Here is a 23,254-nt window from a genome sequence, read left to right as displayed (position 1 = left end):
GTACTAAAAACCAATGGGCAGCTACTTTTTGATGTGGGGGTATTTTCGTCACTTTGAGTATTATGGGACGTGGCATACGCATATTTGGGCCATACATCGGAGGCATACAGATATTTTATATATTCAGCCACTTTTACCCCTCCCTATATTTGCATAGGTAAACCCCTAGAATTTTGTGTATTGCACTTTTCACCCTACAGTTTTAGTAAATTCAACATAAATTTATTAAACTGAGCTGGTCCATCCACCGCTTTGGAACTATAATCAACGATTCTGAACTTAAATGCAAAAAATAATTTTTGAATAGTGGTTAGAGCATCTCTACAGATGCTCCAAAGCCTAAAATGCAAAAAATAATTTTTCTAATGGTTCAACAAATCGAATTGAAAACATCGCATATTTGAACAGTGGAGACACGTCTTTGCGTTTCTCATGCTCACACACATAAATAAGAAATGACTTATTTACTTATGAGTTATGACCTTCGAAAAATAAATACTACTCCAATGAATCTATTAATTTGAGACAGAGGGAACGCTAAGCGAATTTGTTTTGTTATTCTAGTTAAACTCTTGAAATTTTATTTTCAAAATTTTCTATAAATATATTTATATAAAATCATTCTGATATAAGTAGGAGTAGTAAACATTTGTCAAAATTTTGGGGTGAAAAAGCATAATCATAATTTATTTAGGGGGCAAGTCTGCAAAGACGATAACATCACAATTATGTCGAAAAAAAAAGAAATCGGAGATGAAAATACTGAGAAAAAGGCGACTCCATTTCTGAGATATTTTGGTGCTGAAGAAAGCATAATTCTCCAATCGATTCAGTTGTTGATCCTTGCTCACATTGCCACTCCTCTTCCTCCTCCTCCTCTCAAACCACCACCAATCTCCAAAGGAATGGGACAAGTTGTGTTGAGCAATGAAGGCGGAGCCGTAGAGATGGAAGCAGCCGCAGCTGAAAGCGATCGCCGCCAGAATATCACGTCTGACGCCGCGGAAAACGTCGCTGCGGCGGAGGATGCTGCCGGCAGCTCATCTCTCGTCCGGTGGGAGAGGTTTCTGCCGAAATTGGCTTTGCGAGTGTTGTTGGTAGAAGCTGATGATTCCACTCGACAGATCATTGCTGCGCTTCTCAGGAAATGTAGCTACAAAGGTTGCTTTTATTTTCTGTGATTTCTCTGATTTTTGGCTTTTGATGGTAAGGCATGCAGTGTGTTGGGGTTGGGATATGTTTGGTTAATTGTTTAGGTATTTTGTTGATTAGCTATTTTGATTTTTAGGTGAAGCTAGGGTTGATTGTTTAGTTAGATATAGCTTTTATAATCTATATAGAAGGTGGAAAAAGGTTATTGTTTCTGCAAATCCTGAAAGCCTCTTAAGGTGATCATTTTGCTACCTTGGTTTTTTCATATGCTTATATGAGTAAATCATGTGGTTGTATATTGGCACCATGGAGTCTGTTATCACAAGAATTTGGAAAGCTTGGATCCATGGTATAGATACTTGGAACTGAAATTGTTGTTTTGGACATTTGAATTTACGCTGACACTTGAAATTAGAAACATATTCGCAGGGTATATTTATACGCTTTCGAATTCTGCTAGCATTTAAGGAGCTTTATATGTGGCAAAGAGGATAAATTCTAACTTGCAGCAACCAGGTTGAGCTGGAGAGGTAAAAGATGCATCAAACTTGAACTTGGCCTGTGGCCTTCAATCTTGAGATACGTTTGTTTTTAGCCAGCTGGGTGTAGATTTGCGGTTATATTTTGTTAATATCTATGTCAGTTTGATTCTGAGCTATAAGAGGCCAGAACAATAAATTTGGTAGGCAACACTTTCATTCCTTCAGGAAAGAAGATATGATTTATAATCTTATATACAGTTATCTTTCTGCTCTCATGGTGTTCGTTTTGATGGTCAATCATCAATAAAAGAATAGGCTCAATACCTACTAAGTTCTGGTCGGAAAATACCTGCTTAAAAGATGTGATGTGAATCGCATCTTGTTTATCAAATACTGAGTCCTTCTTCTGTGCATCCTTTTATCTCTCACCAGCTAATTATTGACTTAAGTAGTTTCCTGTCGTGGTTCAGATAATGCCAGCTATGCTCCTGGATAGTTGAATCTCAACTGACAGGGGCTTTAATGAGATACTGCAAATTTGGTCATCAGAATCTGTTTATGTTTGGACGAGGGAAATGCTCTACGAAGGGATTTCTTGCGTCTGAGCTTTACTTCCGGCATTTTTAGTTTCTGGTTATTTAGTCTGTTTGATCTTGATTTAAATCTTCTGCTTGTGGATTGATACTGTTGCATGGTAGTTCAGAAATCACATACTAAGCACCTCTTCTTTTTTTTAAGCAGTTGCGGCAGTGTCTGATGGTTTAAAAGCATGGGAGGTATTGAAAGCGCGAGCTGAGAACATTGATCTTATTCTGACAGAAGTTGAATTGCCATCAATCTCTGGATATGCTCTTCTCACTTTAATTATGGAGCATGATATTTGCAAAAAAATTCCAGTGATAAGTGCGTTCAAATATGCTCTGCCTTGTTTGGCTCTTCGAATATTTCTTCCAATATGGTTTGATAATGATGGATTCAAACACCTTTCTTTGATCATGCAGTGATGTCTTCGTATGACTCGGTCAGTATAGTTTACAAATGCATGCTGAGAGGTGCAGCTGATTTTCTCGTAAAGCCTGTAAGGAAAAACGAGCTCAGGAACTTGTGGCAGCATGTGTGGAGGAAACAAGTTGTGATCCCTTACTTTTCTTTTCTTTTCTCGCATTTTTCTTACTTTTAGGAACAAAGTTTCATGAAGATCAAGAATCTTATCTCTCTAGTTTCCTTCCTTTTTTTGATCATGAAGCAATCAAGTGGTGCTGGCCGTGTACCTCTAGATGAGAGCATGGCTCAACAAAAGATCGAAGCTACAGCCGAGAACAATGCTACTAGTAATCATTCAAGTCAACAGAAAATTGAAGCCACAGCTGAGAACAATGCTGCTAGTAATCATTCGAGTGGTTATAGGGCATGCGTTCAGAGAAATAGGGAGTGCATCGAGAAAGGAACCGATGCCCAGGTATTTTCAGTTCTGTACATATTCTCTTTTTTTTCCTTCTAGGAGTTGATGCATCTCTGGATTCCGAATACTCTATGCTACCTCGCCTTATCCGCTAGTCCATGTGATGGTACAGCTGATAAAAGCATCAATTTTTACGTTATCAATAGCTAGTTGAATGAACACAACTCCAAATAATCCTGTGCGGTTATGATTAAATAGAACCTGTGGATTATATTTGCAGAGTTCATGCACGAGACCAGAGCTGGAAACTGATGAACCAGATGTTGAGCAACTAAATTCCCTCTTACAACCAAAAACCAATAAATGCCTTTCAGACGACGTAAATAAATATGTGCACAAAGAATGTCAAGAAGAAATTAAAAGAACAGGAGCTCATGATAATGAGGGGGGAGGTAATGGTCTTTTTGCCTTTCCTGTATCTATCATTTACCCTTTCAGCTCCATGAATATTTAAAGGCTTAACAATTTGCAAACTTTGTCATTTTGAAATTAGGGCTGCAGATTGTGGCTAGCATAGATGTTAGCAATGAAACGACACGAGGACAGGACAAGAATTCTGCTTCGGAACAAGTTAATGTCAATGGTCAGAGTGCTATGAATAATCATGTCAGAGAGGCTATTGACTTGATTGGAGCTTTTAGTAACTGTTGTAAAGGCACTTTGGCTAGTCCCGCCTCAGATACTAGCACGAACAAGTTTGATACTTTGCCACTGTTGGATCTGTCTTTGAGAGGATCTCATCCTAGTGGCTCAGTGAATCAAGAAAATGACGAAACCCACAGGATAAACCATTCCGATGCATCAGCATTCTCTCGGTGAGTTGGCACTCGAAAAGAAATTGTTCATCAATCTTATTGTCTTATATTATGCTTTCCTGTTAATCCCTCCACCACCATCATCTCATCGAAGATCTTCAAATCAAGTGTTCCCCCCTATATTCCATGACTTTTGTTATCAATGTGAATGCAATTGACAGTGATGGGTATAAACTCATGCAGGTATGTCAACAAGTCATTGCCCAATTCCACATCTCGAAGCACTTGTAATCAACAGAAAGACCTCGAGACCAATTCTGAGAAACAACAATCCAATCATACCCCTGAGTACACTTCCGATGCACATGGTTCAAGAATAAGCTCACAGAAATGTGCTTCTGTGACTGGGATCCAACCCGAACTACCTGAAACTCCATTTTCCGACCCTCAGCTAAAAGAAACATCTCAACCATTTCCAGTTAGAGGCGTAAGATTTGAAAATGTGATCAACGGCTTAGGTGCTGTGATGCCTGAAATGCATTCTGCACAGTCTGGCCTGTCGCCTTTGCCTAGTCCAGGCGCAGCTAGTAACTCACAACCTTTTGCTTATTCGAATCCTTTCCATCAAACAGACCATCAACCTGCAAATACCCAGAGTGTTCGTGACCTTCTTGATCAAAGGATCAACTGTACCATGCATCAGACTGATAATAAACAAGGGCAGGAGCAGGAAACTTTTGAGGATACGGGACATGTTTCTTTTGCCAATGATCAGAGTCGTAACAGTGGTTTCTATAACGGCTATACAAGCCACCATCACAGCGTAGGTTCTGGTGACATCAGCAAGATTAATTCGATCTCAGTTGTCAATGCCACATCAGACGTTGCTAGCGAAGATGGAGTTCATGTTCATGATAGTACATCAAGCCGTTCCGTGCAGAGAGAAGCAGCTCTAAAAAAATTCAGACTGAAGAGGAAGGAGAGATGCTTTGAAAAGAAGGTTTGTTGGTTTTACTTATCTCAGTCTTATTCGTTTACCAAAACATAGTATGACGAAACTAATTATCTTGTTTGGTGATGCTGTGAGAGCACTGGTGTTGTTAAGGGTAGTAATTGCACAATCCTTGAAAACTCTGGTGTATTTTCGTATCCAATATCCGACTTTGTTTGACAGGTGCGCTATGAAAGCAGAAGGAAGCTGGCTGAGCAGCGTCCTCGTGTAAGAGGACAGTTTGTGCGTCATGTACACGATGATGCTCAACCCGGGAGCTGACCACCGGGTTAGCTCAACATCCTCTTACAATTTTAGATACTTAGGTGGAAATAATTAGATTGGTCGGTTAGATGGTGGTAATTGTTAGTACAAAGTAGCAGTGTTCCAACGGCTTATGAAAAATGGCTGGTTACCATGTAATTTATGTCGCTTTGTTTAGGCGTTTACTACGTAGAAACGTGGTTTCTCCTCCCTTTTCATCTTGATTTGTAGATATATCAAGCAGTGACGGATTCGAGAAACAGAACTCGTGAGGTCGGAGCTTCCGGACGTGGAGTTGATGGTGACTCAAAAGACCGAATTTAATAGATTTTCCGGGTACTCATGGGCCAACCGGTGCGACCCCACTTCCATCCGTCCCTGGATATAATGTTAGTTAATAGCCATATCCCGCTCCATCACTCCCGATACTCCCATTCCGCAATTCTTTCAAGATCATCGACGTGCATTGCCTCCTTGTTCTGAAACAATCAGCCAGTCGACCCATCTCTAGCTGCTGGAAGACTGCCCGTTGGGTTTCACGGTCACCGGCGGCCTCAGGTGGAAATTCCCGAATTGGATATCAAGGAGATATAGATTCTATGTAGGCTGTATAACTGTTTTGGTTGTTTATCTAACAATAAGAACTTCAGTATGTTTTTGTATGATTAAATATTGGCTAATATTAAAAGGGGGTGTTAATCAGATCACTCGATGTAAATAATTAAATTAATTTGTTGTTGATCTGTCTTGATTATTTACTTAATTACATGATAATATCGAATGCGTTACATTGGTGGTAGTATAATGACATAAGATGGGTACCAAATTAAAGAATTTATTTGTTGAATAATACTAGTTTATATTTAGAAATAATAAGATGGAATGAAGAAAACGAGAAAATCTATTTATATCTATACTAATATAAAATGCGAGTTTTAGAGTTATTTTCAGAAGAATAAAGTCCATTATTTGTTCTAAATATTTAACAATTTTATGTTTTGGTCCAAAACATTATCTTCTGGATCTTTGAATCCCGAACAAACGAAAACGGTTCGAAAATGATCTATTTTTTTTACTATGCCGTCTCAAAACTAATGGTCAAACATAATTAAGTCATTTTTGACTAATTGTTAGTATGATAAATAGATAATCCATGATTAATTAAGTATTTATTAAATAATTGACCATAAAGAACATGCCTCATTACACCCATGGCTTCATCTTCTCTGGCTACGCAAGTCATTTGAAGTCAACCATAATAGTAAGTCATTTGAAGTTGTATCTTTGAAATAGTGACAAAATTTGGTTATTGTGGTTTATATATGTATGGATAAATAACCATGTAATTATAGCTCCTTGATGGCTAGCAATGCAGTTCCATAAGCAGCGCCCGACTCACAGGCAAGCGCTCTCGGATAGCGATCCATTTCTCGTTCCTCGAACAAGGTGTAACCCTTTGCCTAGAATAACATGTAAGGAGTAAGGATATACTCCCTCCGTCCCGGGCTACTCGCTCATTTCCTTTTCGGCTCGGAGATTAAGGAATGAGTGTATAGGAAAGTCAAAAATGACGGCTGTAGGTGAAATTTTTTACTAAAAATGGAAAGAATGCAAGTAACTTGGGACGCCCAAAAAGGAAATAAGTGCGAGTAGTGCGGGACGGAGGGAGTACTAACTAGTAATGTCAAATGGAGTTGATTATAAATTTATTCACTACCTCAATGCGAGCAATCGACTCCAGTATACTGTCTGTGTAGGTAGTCGGCATCATTTTCTGGGCGGGCGAGGTTATAACCTGATACATTCAGTGTGTGATCAAAATACAACTAATTCCTAAATGTTAGTATCTAACAATGACACTTCTGCATTAGGAATTAGTTGTATTTTGATCACGACCGAGTTATAAGCTATATATGTTAGTATTAAATTTTAATGAGTACCTCGGCTCCATATTCGGGTCAGCACTAGGAAACCTCTCCCCGATGCCTACGAGGGGATAATAGGCTCGTTCGGGATTTATCCTCTTGCTTTTGCTTAGCTCTTGTAGTTGTTCGTCTGTGAAAATTTTCCGCTCCTCCAACAAGCCATTTATCGTCAAGCCTATGGCTATACACGCGCATCTTCCACTCGCATAGAGTCGAACCCAAAGATGTGACCTGAGCACAAGTTCATAATGACTAAAACTAATCTGAAATTTTTCTAATTAATTGTTTCACACAATTTCAAAATGAATCAATCCATTTTCTTGCTAGAGTCGAAGAGTTATGTGTCTGCATCTTACAGCTTTTCCAGGCCGATCAGCAAGTGCTGCAAGGACGGCCGCGATACTATCCGTCGTCCCTCTGCAGATTACACAACCCTTTCCGAAACCTAACAACAACAAAATGCCCTTAAAAACAAAAACAAAAGCTAGCTAGATTATTACATAACTGGAGCATGGACTTGGCTTATATATCTCCAGTTTCTATTAATCCAATTGTGGAGGCAATAAATCACAGACCATAACATGTTCTGATATTCTCTTGCATATAACCAATTGTGGTTCCGGGAGCTTGTACAAGAGGCAGAGCGCTAGAATACGGCTGAGCCAGCAACCAACGAGGATACGACTCGACTTCAGGATCATAACCAACCTACCAAACAAGAAAATCTTTTTACAATCTTGACATGTTGTATAGAAAATAAAGCAAGAAGAAATATGAGTAGTACTACTTTCAAAGCATTGTTGTAATCCAATCGTTCCGTGGAGAAGCGACAACAGCCAGTCCGCTTGATGCAGCAGCACTGCTGAAGTTGGAGGCCTCTCAGCAGCACAAGTACTACGCCACCATGAGACGAGCTTGCACAACGTGGAAGAGCCAGAGCAAACCGTGTGATTCAGAGGAGCGACTTCCTTCACAGTCGCCAAGGCTTCTGGACAACTCTCGTTGTAGAGGAACGGTCTACACAACGATTCACCTGTTTCTCTGAATCAAACTAAAATGTAAGATGCATTCGCCCGTATTGGACTATAAATGAGCTTTTTATCCAACCTATCAACAATCATCGTCGTTGCAGAAGTGCCATCAATCGAAATTGAAGCAACAAAGGGCCGAAGGCTAACTGGGATATCCTCCAACAGACTGTATAGTGTTGCTCTCCATGATTTCACCCAATCTACTCTTTCCTCACTCTTTCTAGAAAACACAAACAATCACTTCCAAACTCATCTTTACCAATAACTTGACACAACTAATCTATCAAATACTACTAATACATTTAACTGTTTACCATAAATGGAAAGTAGACTCAGAATTCCACTGCACATTTCATTATAAAATTTAATAGATAAAAGTGGGATGCAGTTTTTTCAACCCACTTTCTTTTACATTTATGCCGAGTAAAAAAAATGAGAGTGTTCCATATGCAAGGGGTACTCTCTCTTTCCCTCGGCATGTATCTCGCCTTCCTTGTTGATCAGAGCATACCGAGCACCAGATGTGCCGAAGTCCATTCCGAGATACAGCTTTTCCCCAACTACAACGTCAACGTCCATGTTCACACTTCTCATAATAAGGTTGCTTGCTTCTGATTTACAACTCCCTCCGTTTCACTATAGTTGAGACGAAACTTTTCGGCATGGAGTTTAAGAAATGGATGTTGAATAAATAGATAAAATAAGTAAGAGAGAAAAAAAGTGGATAGAATAAAGTAGAAAGTGAATAAAGTAGAGAGAAAAAAAGTAAGAGATAGAGTAAAGTAAGAAAGAGAAAACAATATGGAAATGACTCAACTATGAAGAAATTTTCTGAAATGGAAAAATGACTCAACTATGAAGAAACGGAGGGAGTATTATTTATTGAAATTGATTTCCTTGCATTATAGCACTTACCTGTTTATATATATCAATAACTTGATTACACTCCTTCTCTTCGATTCAGTCATTAAATCATGATTTTTTTTACATATTTTCTATATATATCATCATAAGATATGATATGCTTATAGAGTGGATTCTCATATATGAAACGCCTCAACGAAGCTACAATAATGATAAAAAGCAGCAGAGACAGAGAATATAAAGTAGTTTGAGAGAAATTACTAGGAAATTTTTGGTGAAGAAGCAACGAGCATGTGCAAGAGCAACTGTAAAGTGAGGCCACCATTTCTCCAACTATGGATAATGAGAATTCCTCCATTTATGGAGTATATATAGTAACATTTCTTATGAAAATAAAAGAATATTATCATCTCTGATTTTATAGCAAACTTTCTCAAAAATATTAAAAAATTGAGAGAACCGGTTCAACCGACCAATTTTCCCCGTCAATTTTCTAATTACTCTCTCCGTCCCATAAAAATATGAGCAATGGATATAACATGAGAATTAAGACAAAATTGATAAAGTAAGAGAGAAGAGGAAAATGGTATGATAAGAGCATCCACAGTGGTGCGAAAGGACATCCCACTGCACAATGACGGACATCCTCAAGAACATCCCGGCGGACATCCGCGTCCGCCCCTCGCACGCCTAATGGCGGACGTCCGGCACGCCGGTGCAACGTCCGCCGGGACGTCCTCGGTTGCGGATGCTCTAAAGTAAGAGAGAGAAAGAGAATGATAGTTAAAGTAGTATTAGGAGATAATGAGACATACATTATTAAATTGCTATAACTTTTCAAAAATGTAATACATATATTTTTGTAAGACGTGCAAAAATGGAAAGTGCACATATTTTTATGAGATGGAGGGAGTATTATATGGCATGACCATAGATCAACTTATCGCCGGTGTGCTGCCTAGCCAAAAATAGTGATAATTTAGTTTTTTTCAAGCGATGAACTAAAAAAGTTTACTTATTACGAAAATAAATACTTATAAAATTAATAGTAACTTACAATAATAGGAGTACCATACAATTAATTAGAGCATCCATAGCTGGAGAGAAGAGGGGGAGCCGCGATGCAGAAGGTGCGTTAAGCGTCCCCCTCCGCTATGGGGAACTTAAGACGGGCATCGCGACGAGTGCGGGGAGGTGCATAACATCATGCCAATCTAACTCAAAATCTGTGGATCGATTCAAATAGCCCGACAAAATAAATGGGCTAAAGCTGTAATTTATAACCCGTATACAAAACAGGCCAAACGGTTGGCGAGTTAAACGGTTCTCTTAACATGGATGTCGATGATGGTAGGGAACACGAGGAGAAGACGAACACCGAGTACGAACAGTTGTTGAGAGATCTGGAGGAGAATCCTGATCTGAGATTCAATCTGTCCCTGTACCGCAATAAAGAACAGTTTATGACATGTTTTTGCAAGTTTATACTGTATTTATCCTGCTGTTATAGGCAATCAACAGTTTTGTTCAATTTTGCGGTTAGAGAACTTAACAGTTTGAAACATAAATCGATTGAAATGAATAATAAGATAAAAATAAGTCTTACTTTATTCTTTTTTTTTTACATGAAAAAAACGTCTTAACAGAGAATAGAGGGAGTATGAAAATACAATAGACTAGTATTAAATTATTATAGTCCATGATCGTCTATATCATTACCATATCATAAATAAGAAAATTATTGATACATAATATGGAGTTTTACTTTGCACTTACAATTATACAGAATAGTAGCAAGTAAACACCAAGGGGTGGTGGCGCAGTTGGCTAGCGCGTAGGTCTCATAGCTACGAGTAATCCTGAGGTCGAGAGTTCGAGCCTCTCTCACCCCATTTATTTTTTGTTTTTAACCCATTTACTGTATTTTGCGGGTTTTGAATATGGTTTTTTACTTCACTTTATGTGCTTTGAATTGTGTGATTTTTTACTTATTTTTTTTCCATTTACTTCAATTTGTATGGTTTTAATATGGTTTTTTACCATCTAGGAGTACTTCATTTTGTGTGGTTTTGATATGTTTTTTTTACCATTTACTTCAATTTTGTATGCTTTTATATCATCTACTTCATTTTGTGTGGTTTTAGTATGATTTTTTTTGCCATCAACGTTATTTTGTGTGACGGTCAGTATTGTATTGAGTGTGTACTCCCTCCATTCCTTGTTAATAGATGCATTTCTTTTCGGCACAGAGTCCTTGTTAATAGATGCATTTCTTTTCGGCACAGAGTTTAAGAATAGTGTGTTAAAAGGATGATGAAAAAAGTAAGCGATCGAAGAGTGAATAATGTAAAAAGGAAAATAACTTTTTGCCAAAACTAGAAATTACTCTATTAACTTGAAACTTCTAAAAATAGAAAAATGACTCTATTAACATGGAATGTAGGGAGTACTATTTAAGTATGTCACAATGAATCTACTTCACGTGTACATATTTTGCAAAAGAAAACTCTTCATTTCGTAGATGGATAGATCTTTTGCAAAATCTACGTAAACAAAAGAGAAATTGTATATCAGTTACCAAAAGTCGCATAAAAGATAAGGCAACAAAATTATTTGTTTGGGGGCATGACCAAACAAGTTTATAGCCACAACAATGTACAAATTAGACTCGTCCAACTTGTCTAGTATTTACACCAGATACACATAAACTAAAACACTACTAAGACGAATTCCCTTTGAATTTTGATGGTCTAAACATAACTATAAAGAATATGTCTACTCATCTATTCAACTAACTACACTTGAAAATCTCTCTAAACTCTCACCACTCAAACCACACACCCTCAAAAATTATAGTACATGCTTTTCTTTTTTTTTTTTTATCATCAATCACCACTCAACAAAGTAGAGAGATATCATCAACCCTCAAAAACCTCCCAACAAAGTAGAGAGATGTCATCAACCCTCAAAAACCTCCCAACGCCACCACACTTCCTTCATACACCGTAAAATCACAATTTTACCATCTATCATCGTAGGTGCCGGTGGCCTCAAATAGGGGTGCCGGTGCATATGCATCCATCGTCCCTCAAGTCAAGTGGCCAATTGTGAGCGTGGCATTCTCACTGGCGAAAACACCACTGTTAGTCGGGCGTGATCAGAGAGAGAGTAATCCTCGGGCCACAGCCCTTTCTCCACCTCTGTGGGGAAGAAGACCGCGTTCTTGATGCTGAATCCTATTGTTTGCTCCGTGCCAAATATGGATTCACCACCCTCGTTCACTTTCTCCCCTTGCCCCGAATATGCATTCCATATCCGCTGCTGTAATGAAACCCACACCACACCACAAAGTAAATAAACAAACACATGTCCTTACGCATGGGACAAACTAAAAGTAAAGTAGTCTCTCTAGTACCTTGAATTCATCGTAGTCAACAACACCATTTCCATCCATATCTGCTTGCACCCAAAGCTCGTGAATCTCTTCCTCGTGGAGCCCGTAGCAGTGACCGATCAAATTCAGCTGGGTGTACAGTACAAGAAGAAGATGTGTTACTTTTTCTGAGACATCATGGCGTGGTGCAACCTAAATGAAGAAAGCTAGCTGACCTAGTAGAAATGCTCCTACCTGCTGCAATGCTTCACAGAAGTCATAGTATGAGACGCCGTGTCCATGACCACTCCCCTTTAGGAACGCAAACGCACTGTCCTCTGTGAATAAAGCGCGCTTCAGGTGATACTGAAACACAAACACGAACCTGTCAAACATTATACGGACCGATGGAAACATTCGGATTGAGCAGGAAATGGATGTATGTGCCAAAAAATGAAACACCATTTATTGCTTCTGCACTAAGTCGAAACTACACAACAATGTATCAAAAATTCAAACTGAGATATATGGTGAAGATCAGAAATTTGAACACTTACTGCTTGTCTTACCTTGAGCAATCCTGACAATGCTTCACCCCAGCTTGTTCTAAGTAGTTTCTTATATCTATTAGGATTAAGGAGCCATATGAAATCCACACCACATATGTTTCCACGGTGATTACGGTGGCTCACCCACTGCAAGAAAATGAGAATGGCATCAGGAACATGATTTGTTTGCATATAACTAAACGGTAATACCTTGTGTGCATCTGCATCAGTATACAGATGGGCAGCATCATATGATGAAATGAATCCTTGAGACCTTAGAAACTTGTAAATATGTCCACTCTTGCTCCCATTCAAGTCACTGAACACACCAAACCAAACATTTTATTCTCCTCTCATATTTGGCCTTGGCGTTTAAACACACGTACCCGCAAAGTAGAATCGGTAAAGGGTTGAGGTTTTTGTCTTTCTGGTATGACTCCACATATTGCAATATTTTGTAGATCTTTCAAACAAATAATGGCACAAACCAATTCAGCAATGCCAATGGCTGATTTCAGTTTAATCATGAGATTGAGTTTCAACATATACCTGCCTTAGCCGCTCCAAGCACAGACTCGAATCATGTGGAAACAACAAATGAGTGTTCAATATGATAATTTCCTGGCGTATGCAGTTGCTTTGCAATTGAGAAAAGCGAGGAATTAGCTCGACATGAAGTAGCTGAGCCACACGGTCACCAACATCATTAAACAGCAACTCTCTGTGGTTGATGACCCTAAAGTAGTCCTTACGCACAGCAATCAAAAGACCTTTCCAAATTCAAGAAATACAAAATTTCATGATGGGATAACAAGCTTACTTCCTTTACTATTAAATAAGACTAAACCTACATGTTCTATAAATCATAATGCAGGTTACATAATTGAACTTATTTTCCTCTAAAAGAAGAGCATTCATATTGATCCCAATGGAAAAACAGGTTATCTCTATTTAATCAGTAGCTAATATACTCATTTATCTTACTCATTATCAATGCTTAATATGATAAGTTCCATCAATGCTTCTCTCTACATTACATGATAATTTTGTAAATTTCATAATCTACCAAATCAAAACAACAATAGACAAAGTAAAGATGCATCAAATCCTACAAATAAGGATGATAGAATACCATCGCCTCGATTATTCGTCCTGGGAAGCTTGAAACTGTCATAACCAGCATCTCCAAGCCTCTTATCATATATGCTTACAAGCTCCTCATTCCCAACCCAAAATTCCTGCTCATTTGAAGTTCGATCTTAATCAAACTTGCACTACTTCAGAAAAAAGAGGGAAAACAAAACCTGAAGGCATATAATGGAAGATCTTTCACACAGCAACCAATCCAAAATCCGTTTGTTCCTCTTAAGCCAAATTTCCTTAACGTCGCTTTCTCGACATTTAGGATCCTGTCCTCAATGCAACGAACAAATCAACATTTCGCATTTTTTTGAATAAAATTAATTGAAACACGCACCACCAACATAAAATTGTATGCATAATTTGAAAATAGAAAACAGAGATAAAAACCAACTACTAAATCGAAGAGCTAGAAACAAAATACCTCGTGATCAAGTCTTTTGTAAATAGGAGCAAGGATGTTGAAAGTGGTGCAGGAGAAACAAGTTGCATCCGTGATCGAGGAAGCTATTGCGTAACTGCCAATTCTCGAAACCCTGCCATTGTTCTTCCCCCCCATTAATAACAAAGTATACGTGAGAAAATTGAAGTTGCGATGAAACAATAGCTCAATAATGTATAATGCAGAGGAGAGAGAGAGAGAGAGAGAGGAATGAATGACGGTGTTTGCTTCGCAGGTGGCAATGAGAAGGAATGCAACCAACGAATGCAGAGAAGATGTTGGAGCTCCTCAAGATGATGGCGATGGCGGTGGTTTTATTTGAATGTGAATGTGAATGAGAATGAGAATGAGAGAGACGGAGAGAGAGAGGAAAGGAGGGAGGGGAATGGTGGTGTTAATTATTGTGCTCGAAAATCTTGGCAAATTCATGTGGCCAAATTTTCCGCAGTGTGAATCGCATGTTGTTTCATCTCTCCTATATTTCTTCTTTAGATATTATTATAATATTTTTTGGATATTTTCATGATACTATTTTGGTAATAATTAGAAGCTTAGACCTCGAGAAGTAATCCATTTAATTCGGGACATATTGAATCGTATACGATTCTGAAGATCTGATTTAGAGGATTGGCAACGCTCGCCCTCGCGCATTGCATGGGGATATGACTCGTTGGCTACGGGTCAGGCCATCATGATTATGCAGTGCATTTTGGAATGACATGAGTCATGACTCTCGCGTGTGTTAGCGTATATAGTAGTATACATGAGCGGACGCATATAACAAATTGATACAAGCTAAGTTTTCCAAATTTCACTAAAAATAATGATTTCACGTTGTTTTAGAGGGTTGATATGGCCTTTGCATCATATTTATGTAGTAGTAGTAGTACTTATATTTTTGTAAAATATGGATAAATTTTTAGACACTATACGAAAAGTATATGGGGCTCAAGTACCTTAACCAGATCATTTGTAGCTAATGTCAAATTTGTTGTTATCGATGGATATTATTTTCTTATATTGCACACTTAATGCCACTGTTCTTGGTTTTGTCAATTTCGGACGGACCAATCGGATCGGTTAGGAACCTAACCGACCGAATTCACAGCCCTATCAATAATGGTTCTCTATCTACCTAAATGACGACTTAAACCTCCGACCTATTGGATGGTGTCCGTTCCGGTTCTTGTTTTGACATTTTTGGTCGTTGGTTAAACCTCCGATTTATTGGATGGATTAGAAGTGTTTTACCAACTGAGTTGTGCTTCATCGTTAAATTTGAAAATTTTAGTTGCATGTTCATGTATTTCTAAAATCTTTAAATATTTGCAATCTATCACCATGTACAAATACTCACTTCGTTCCAAAGTAGTAAAGATATTTCTTTTGGGTACGAGATTGAAAAAATTGATTGGTTAAAGGTTAAAGTAGAGAAAATAAAGTAAGAGGGGAAAGTAAGAGAAAGAGAGAATAAAATATTAGAAAGAGAAAAAACTTTTTCCAAATAAAGAAATAACTCAGCTACTTTAGACCAAAAAAAAACTCTCGACCTATAATAACATTATAGGTATATCATATATGTATATATCAGTAAAGTCATATCTGTATATCTATGATACATCGATATTTGATACGCACAATATCAATAGACACCGTAAATATTTTTCTTATCGCAACTACCTTATCTTTAACGACTGGTGACATGATTTTTGTTTAAATTAATTAAAAACCATTGCTACATGACATGCTTTATATCATTGGATCAATAAATAAAATAAATATTATTTGCCATAATTCTCATTTGAGTTGTGTATCTTATTTGATAAGAACTCCTTCTCTCTATTTTTATGGAGTATATATGATTATGAACACCAAATATAGTCTCAATGAGATTCCTTATCCATATTTTTCCCACATTAGTCATCAATATTTAAAACTATGTTGTACTCATGAAACCAATATTTTTTTAGCACTATTCCGTTTTGGCAAGAATGAATCATGAAACATCGAAATAATAACTTTCTGATTTAATATTTTGTTCTTAGGAAACCAATTTAAATTTTTATCGAATTTGATTTAAATACCTATTAGTATTTCTTTATTAAATGATTATTGATGGGCTCTGTAATATTTGCTGGGCCGAGTAGCACTTCAGCCTACTTGAGAGCAAACGCAAGTATTGACCTAATATTTCCGCAGCTTGAGTTCATCTGAGAGAGAGAGAGTTCTAAGATTCGTCTTCAATATGGTTAGTTTCCGTCTACGTTTAATGTTACTGATGTATCTTGATAATCTATTAATCTTCCATACGCCTAAGGATTTTGTTTTCCTGCTGAATTGCCGGTTTTGGAGTTTTGATGTTTTTTTTTTCTGGACTCGCTAGCTGGTTCATGCTCAGATTTGGTTTTCGCACGTTTTTTATTGTTAGGGTTGCAATTTTTTTAAGTTTCAACAATCAGTGATATAGAAACTGCAATAGTGAAGCGATTGGTTGTTTATCGAGAACCAATTGCTACAATTCTAGCACTGTCTTGAAATTTTCACGACTCTGTTGCGATACCTATGATTAGTTATACTGATTATGGCTAGGAGAGTATTAATTATTTTGATTCACTTTTTTCTGATCCAAAATTGATGTAGTCAATTAAATTTCCTTCTACATAAATATGGATATCAAATTGGTATTATCCATGTTTTGCTGGTTTATGCTATTAACTTGTCATATACAAAGTAAACGGTAGATGTCATAGTTTTGGCAATGAAAGACTTGCTAACTTTGTGTTTTGGTGCATTGATTGAATTTGATTCCTCCACAAAGCTTGTTATAATTGTCTGTTTTTTAATGCCTTGTTGAACTTCAGGCTAGAGGTTTGAAGAAACACTTGAAGAGGCTCAATGCCCCCAGTCATTGGATGCTTGACAAGCTTGGTGGTGCTTTTGTAAGTAATTGCTGGCCTCTTTAGTGATTGAACAGTAGTTGTCAATGTTTTGTATTGATCGCCCTCAACCTATCTGTTACAGGCCCCCAAACCATCATCTGGACCCCACAAATCCAGGGAATGCCTCCCATTGATTCTGATCCTCAGGAACAGGCTCAAGTATGCTCTTACTTACCGTGAGGTTATTGCTATTTTGATGCAACGTCACATTCAGGTTGATGGAAAGGTCAGGACTGACAAGACTTATCCTGCTGGTTTCATGGGTATGCATTCCCCTCTTTACCTCTATCGACATTTGTTTTCTAAACTATGTATGTAATTTAGGTACTCTTTATGATATTTTTGCCAATGTCATGTTATATGCTTGATTAAATCTTCTTTGCTTTAACATGTTTAATGTGATAAGCAGCTTGCATGAACTATTCTTTTACTTGTGGTGTAGTTTGCTACAGTTTTTGTGTAGTTTAGTTTGATACCATACTTAACTCTCCTTTCATTACAGATGTTGTATCTATTCCAAAGACCAATGAGAATTTCCGTCTTCTCTACGACACCAAGGGCCGCTTCAGACTTCACTCTATCCGTGACGAGGAGGCTAAGGTACGTCTGCTTAGTCGTTCTTGGTTTTCAATTAAATTAAATTTCTGTAGACAGCTTGTGTACATGCTAATTGTTACCGTTTGTGGTCGAAACTTTTACTGCTTTTCTTGTTCAAACGTTTATGAATAAGATAATCACTTTTATGCAATGCTTTTAATCCAATTTTACTATCTTTGTAGTACTATTATCAATGTTTCACTTGCTACCATTGTAGCTCTCATCAAATTATTATGTCATGCAGTTCAAGATGTGCAAGGTTCGTTCCGTTCAGTTTGGAAAGAAGGGCATTCCTTACATCAACACTTTTGATGGAAGGACCATCCGCTACCCAGACCCTCTTATCAAGGCCAACGACACCATCAAGCTGGACCTTGAGAGCAACAAGATTGTCGATTTCATCAAGTACGATGTGGGCAATGTTGTCATGGTGACTGGTGGTAGGAACAGAGGACGTGTTGGTGTGATCAAGAACCGTGAGAAGCATAAGGGAAGCTTCGAGACTCTTCACATTCAGGATGCTACCGGCCATGAGTTTGCAACAAGATCAGGTAATGTGTTCACAATCGGGAAGGGTACAAAGCCGTGGATATCTCTTCCAAAGGACAAAGGTATTAAGTTGACCATTATTGAGGAGGCAAGGAAGAGACTTCAGGCTCAGGCTGCTACAGCTTAGTTGTTTAAATTGTTTTGGAAGTTGTACGATGAGATGATATCATTGTGCTATTATAGGATGTTTTGTTGCAAACTTATGTGTTTTCCAACCTTAAATTTTGACAATTTTGATAAAGTTTGCTATTCTATTTCCCATTTCATCTGTTGGATAATCTTGTATTTGGGTATTTGCTGACAATTTTTTATAAAGTTTGATTTCTTCCACAAGATTACTTTTAGTTTTATTCATTGTATTGCGTTGTGACTTTTCACCCTTGAAAATAATGATTGTGCAATCCTTGAATTTCTCACCGGTGGACCCTATTTATTATAGGATTCTTTGTCTTCTATTGAAAGTGTTTACTTTTTATTTTTTTAAAACACAAAATTGATTAATCATTATCACTGTTATTAAGGTTTACTATCTTAATAATTTCAATAGTACTTTAAGATTTACGCAAAATTAGTTCGAAATGTAGTTGTTATCACTTGCCTAGAATAATTTAAGGCTCAAATTCTTGTCTTTCAGCTGTCTAGTGAAATATGGAAAAAGGATGACACAATTAAGGGTTGGACTTTAGTCCAAAATATATTACTTCCACAATTATATAGTATGATGGATTATAGTTTAAAAATCACTACTGTGATTATGAGATTGTACATCATATATTATTGTAGTATCAATATCATAGAGGAAAGAGAAAGATAGGTAATAAAAGTTAAACGTTTAATTATTAAGTATTTTGTTCATCTAAAATTATAAACTTGTAACAAAATTTGATTTTTCAAGTAAACTCTGATATAGGTCTTCAGAATTAGCAACTTGTGCAAATCTTCCAATTTGACCTGAATCTTGTGAGGTCCGAGATGTAACTCAACTGTGATTATGTCACGTTCCTAGTAGAATTATTATGTCACGTAGATATGTACCATGATATGTCACGTAGATTTGAACCATGGCGAGAAACACTCCCGTAACAAATTGGCTCACACCAATCTCCTATTCTCTCAGTTCTACAGTACTGGAGTCATTTTGTCATTTTAGTACGTTCCGAAATAGTGAAGTCATTTCATTTTTTAATAAAAGTCAACCCATTTCTTTTCACTTACTTTAATCTCTCTTACTTATTCCCTTTTCATCTCTCTGCATTTTTTCAATTTCTCTCTTATTCCCTTTTCATCTCTCTGCAATTTTTTTCAAAGCGTAATGGAATATTTTATTTATAACAAAAAAGAAAAGAAAGTAAGGGCATATTTAAAAATAGCCACCGATAGGCCCAATTGAAATAGAAATCAGTTTAGAAAACCAGCCCATTTTGCAACAGCCTAATTTAAATCAAATTAGGGTTCTTCACATAAAATTCGCCATAGCTAGGGTTATAGTTCATCTTCCCAGAGCTCATACACACACACGCAGAAATGAAGACGATCCTATCCTCCGACTCCATGGATATCCCCGACGGCATCAAAATCAAGGTTAGCGCCAAGGTGATCGAGGTCCAAGGCCAGAGGGGAACACTCTCCCGCAACTTCAAGCATCTAAATCTGGATTTCCAGCTCGTCACTGACCAGGAAACCGGGAAGAAGAAGCTGAAGATCGATGCCTGGTTCGGCAGCAGGAAAGCCACCGCCTCCATCCGCACCGCGCTTAGCCACGTCCAGAATTTGATCAACGGTGTCACCAACGGCTACCGTTACAAGATGCGTTTCGTTTATGCTCACTTTCCGATCAACGCTTCCATCACTGGCAGCGGCACCGCCATTGAGATCCGCAACTTCCTTGGCGAGAAGAAGGTAGGTAGCACTATTTTTCTGTTGATTTTTTTTTCTGCGACGGATTTTTCGTTTTAATAAGTTCAAATGTTGCCACAAGTATTGATAGTGTTGATGATTTTGTTGTTGTTTGGCTTTGTGCCTTTAAAGTTTGGAAACAGTTCTGATGGTTTTAGAAATACTGTTTCTTCATTCGTAGTTGAATCATAACACATGATAGTGTTGATGAGTTTGTTGTTTGGATTTCATATAAATCTCAGTGGTTTGAGCTTTGATGTTTGCTCTCTTTAATTTTGGACAATTCTGATGCTTTTTTCAGAAATGCTGTTTTTCATTTGCAGCTGTGTCATATCCTATACTGTATTTTTTGAAGTTAGAATTTCGATTTATAGTGGAATTCTAAGAAATTTTGATGTTTCTATTGATATTTGAAATGCTAGAGTATTTCATGAACATTGAATTCCCAGTGGTCTTGGCATTTGTACTTTTTATACAGAGTAAAATATATAGTATGGGGTTAAATTGGAATGAAGTTTAAAATTGGATGATTTAGCCCATTGCTAGAGTCCTTTGCATTAAAATTTGGATAAAGTTTTTAAAATAAGTTTAGTAGGGACTTAAACCCCCTGAGCTCCTCGTTTGCGTCCGTCAATGCTTGTTATGTATCTCTTGAATAAGATTGCTCTGTTTATTTTTATTTGGATCCACATGGCTGGATCTTTCCTTGGTTCGACTAATGTCTCTCATACTTGTTCCTGTAAAAATGAACACAGGTGAGGAAGGTTGATATGCTCGGAGGGGTTTCCATTGTGCGGTCTGAGAAGGTGAAGGATGAGCTTGTTTTGGAGGGCAATGACATCGAGCTTGTTTCTAGATCATGTGCTTTGATAAACCAGGTATTCCATCACTGTTTACCAATGATGTTAAATTGATACTATATCTTTTCACTATAATAAATTAACACTATTCTTGGAAGCACTTTGCATACTATTTCCACCCATTATTTATCCTAATTTGACTTTCATACGAACATGTATGCGTACTAGAAAAACAACTTTCACAAATAAACATCCTATGTACATATGCCTTCCTTTAATTACTATGCGCAACACAGGGCATAATTCTTTAGTGGACTATATAATTCAGACCCGGATGTGTTTTTATCTTCCAATGCATACATAGCTTATGCTTTTCTTTACTTGTACAGAAATGCCATGTGAAGAACAAGGATATTCGGAAGTTCCTTGACGGTATCTACGTAAGTGAAAAGGGGGCTATAGCTGTTGAAGAATAAGTAAGTTGATTGAAGTGCTTTCTTTTGATAGTCTCTTTTTTGACTAATTTTCAATTTAGTCAAATATTATTATAGAGCTTATTATGGATAGATAGGTGCTTATGGTATTTACAGTTTTTTTATCACGAGAGTTGCTTAATGGAAACACAGGCCATTTGATGTAAGAATATTACTCTCCGTTTACATGTTCAATGACTTGCTTGAATTTGTAAAGACTTTCATTTTTCTTCGATGAAAAATGACAATGCTCATCTCTTTTATACATCCTTTTTTTGGTGGTGAAAATGTTTGATCTTGAAATTTTATTTTGTCGGGGTTCGGTTAATTTTTTGCTGTTAAATGAGTTTTGGTTATGTTGTCTCCAAGTTTCAGTGTTTTCTATAAAATTTCTTGAACTTTTGTTTTGAATCGAATGTTCCCAATTTTTCGGTTTTTTCCATAAAATGTTTTACACAACACTTACGTAATCTCGGTTTAGCAAATAAAAAACAAGGGTGGTATTGCTTTTTTCCTAACTTAAATGTTGGGGATGCATTCTAAAGTATGCTACAATTAGAGATATTTTTTGAAATATGGTAAAGTTGGTGATCTTTGTTATTTTAAAATGAAAAAGTTCACCTCAGCTTTCCAATCGAATTTTTGTATGGTGTTAAAACTCTATTATTAATATGATCTAAAACATGAATTAAATTTGTTATGGTTCTGAATAATTAATATCCTCAAGCTTAGTATCCGAGCCTAGTATCCTCAAGCTTCCTTCCGATCACCCAGAGACCGACCTCTGCCCGTTGAATTCGGAACCAGATGCGTGCCCTGTGAAATGCTTCCGCCACGACCCGGTCTGTGGCGTCAACGGCGTCACCTACTGGTGCGGGTGCGCAGAGGCTCACTGCGCCGGGGCGCGTGTGAAGAAATCCGGGTATTGTGAAGTCGGCAATGGCGGGTCGGGCCCCGCGGGTCAGGCGCTTCTGTTGGTTCACATCATATGGCTGATCTTGCTCGGCATATTTGTGCTGTTTGGGATGCTTTGATCCGATTCGGAGGGGGTTTTCCTTGTTACTTCTCTTACATTTGGAATTGAGGTTAGAATTCGGCGCTTTATATTGTATGTATATTGATATGAGTGGTTATTTGTTGTATTCTTTGTAGTGGAGGATGATGATGAATTGATGATGATTCTTTTCTATATAAGTATACCTGTTGATTCTGGAAAGTGATCGCTATATTTTGAATGTGGTGTTTTGAAGGTTTACTTTACCAATTATGGAATCAGAGAATATCATCTTTGTTAGGAGTGTGATTGTTCTGTTAAATTTATACATTTGTGAGCTGTTCATTTCTAGAAAGCTCCGGCAAACATCCATGATCCATTTGAAAATCGTTTCTTTCTACTCTCTCTGATTCATGTTACTTGAGGCTTTCTTTGGAACGAGATTTAAGAAAGTGATGTTTGATGATCAAGTCGAAGGGAATAACGTATAAGAAAGAATAAAGTATAGAAGAGAGTAAATTAGGATAGAAAATTCAATAAACTAAATACTACTCAAATAACTTGGGTTGAAGGGAGT

General features: G+C 37.4%; 4 protein-coding genes, 1 non-coding gene and 1 pseudogene across 9 annotated transcripts; 4 read left to right on the top strand and 2 right to left on the bottom strand.

Annotated features, from left to right (window-relative positions):
- The first annotated feature begins 713 nt into the window (after nucleotides 1–713).
- Nucleotides 714–5,849, top strand: LOC121801988 (two-component response regulator-like APRR5). The gene is made up of 8 exons (XM_042201485.1): nucleotides 714–1,161; nucleotides 2,376–2,537; nucleotides 2,636–2,763; nucleotides 2,881–3,093; nucleotides 3,317–3,488; nucleotides 3,590–3,911; nucleotides 4,095–4,851; nucleotides 5,026–5,849. The coding sequence occupies exons 1-8, from the start codon at nucleotides 729–731 to the stop codon at nucleotides 5,122–5,124; spliced, it is 2,286 nt and encodes a 761-aa protein (XP_042057419.1). The 5' UTR covers nucleotides 714–728; the 3' UTR covers nucleotides 5,125–5,849.
- Nucleotides 5,850–6,260: 411 nt separating this feature from the next.
- LOC121803236 lies at nucleotides 6,261–8,810 on the bottom strand (annotated as a pseudogene).
- A 1,924-nt stretch (nucleotides 8,811–10,734) lies between these two features.
- TRNAM-CAU lies at nucleotides 10,735–10,818 on the top strand. The gene is given in 2 exon segments: nucleotides 10,735–10,772; nucleotides 10,783–10,818. It is a non-coding gene; the product is annotated as a tRNA-Met (tRNA).
- Nucleotides 10,819–11,559: 741 nt separating this feature from the next.
- Nucleotides 11,560–14,800, bottom strand: LOC121801983 (uncharacterized calcium-binding protein At1g02270-like). 3 transcript variants are annotated; one of them, XM_042201477.1, is made up of 10 exons: nucleotides 14,412–14,800; nucleotides 14,152–14,256; nucleotides 13,980–14,085; nucleotides 13,397–13,617; nucleotides 13,234–13,310; nucleotides 13,058–13,166; nucleotides 12,869–12,994; nucleotides 12,555–12,665; nucleotides 12,342–12,449; nucleotides 11,560–12,247 (listed from the first exon to the last, which is right to left on the bottom strand). In XM_042201477.1, the coding sequence occupies exons 1-10, from the start codon at nucleotides 14,544–14,546 to the stop codon at nucleotides 12,020–12,022; spliced, it is 1,326 nt and encodes a 441-aa protein (XP_042057411.1). In that variant the 5' UTR covers nucleotides 14,547–14,800; the 3' UTR covers nucleotides 11,560–12,019. The 3 variants fall into 3 exon arrangements, with proteins under 3 accessions (XP_042057411.1, XP_042057412.1, XP_042057410.1); XM_042201478.1 differs by having other exon boundaries at nucleotides 11,560–12,244; XM_042201476.1 differs by having other exon boundaries at nucleotides 12,869–13,166.
- A 1,738-nt stretch (nucleotides 14,801–16,538) lies between these two features.
- LOC121801985 (40S ribosomal protein S4-1-like) lies at nucleotides 16,539–18,847 on the top strand. The gene is made up of 5 exons (XM_042201479.1): nucleotides 16,539–16,677; nucleotides 17,291–17,368; nucleotides 17,451–17,631; nucleotides 17,871–17,968; nucleotides 18,210–18,847. The coding sequence occupies exons 1-5, from the start codon at nucleotides 16,675–16,677 to the stop codon at nucleotides 18,639–18,641; spliced, it is 792 nt and encodes a 263-aa protein (XP_042057413.1). The 5' UTR covers nucleotides 16,539–16,674; the 3' UTR covers nucleotides 18,642–18,847.
- Nucleotides 18,848–19,963: 1,116 nt separating this feature from the next.
- Nucleotides 19,964–22,899, top strand: LOC121801986 (60S ribosomal protein L9-2-like). Of its 3 annotated transcripts, none has more exons than XM_042201481.1 (4): nucleotides 19,964–20,413; nucleotides 21,166–21,288; nucleotides 21,600–21,686; nucleotides 22,458–22,899. In XM_042201481.1, the coding sequence occupies exons 1-3, from the start codon at nucleotides 20,039–20,041 to the stop codon at nucleotides 21,684–21,686; spliced, it is 585 nt and encodes a 194-aa protein (XP_042057415.1). In that variant the 5' UTR covers nucleotides 19,964–20,038; the 3' UTR covers nucleotides 22,458–22,899. The 3 variants fall into 3 exon arrangements, with proteins under 3 accessions (XP_042057415.1, XP_042057414.1, XP_042057416.1); XM_042201480.1 differs by having other exon boundaries at nucleotides 22,416–22,899; XM_042201482.1 differs by having other exon boundaries at nucleotides 22,411–22,899.
- The last annotated feature ends 355 nt before the right edge of the window (nucleotides 22,900–23,254 follow it).

Source organism: Salvia splendens, chromosome 5 (genome assembly GCF_004379255.2).
Source record: "Salvia splendens isolate huo1 chromosome 5, SspV2, whole genome shotgun sequence".
Lineage (NCBI taxonomy): Eukaryota > Viridiplantae > Streptophyta > Magnoliopsida > Lamiales > Lamiaceae > Salvia > Salvia splendens.
Note: the sequence above shows the minus strand (reverse complement) of the source record. Positions and strands in the feature narration are given on the sequence as shown.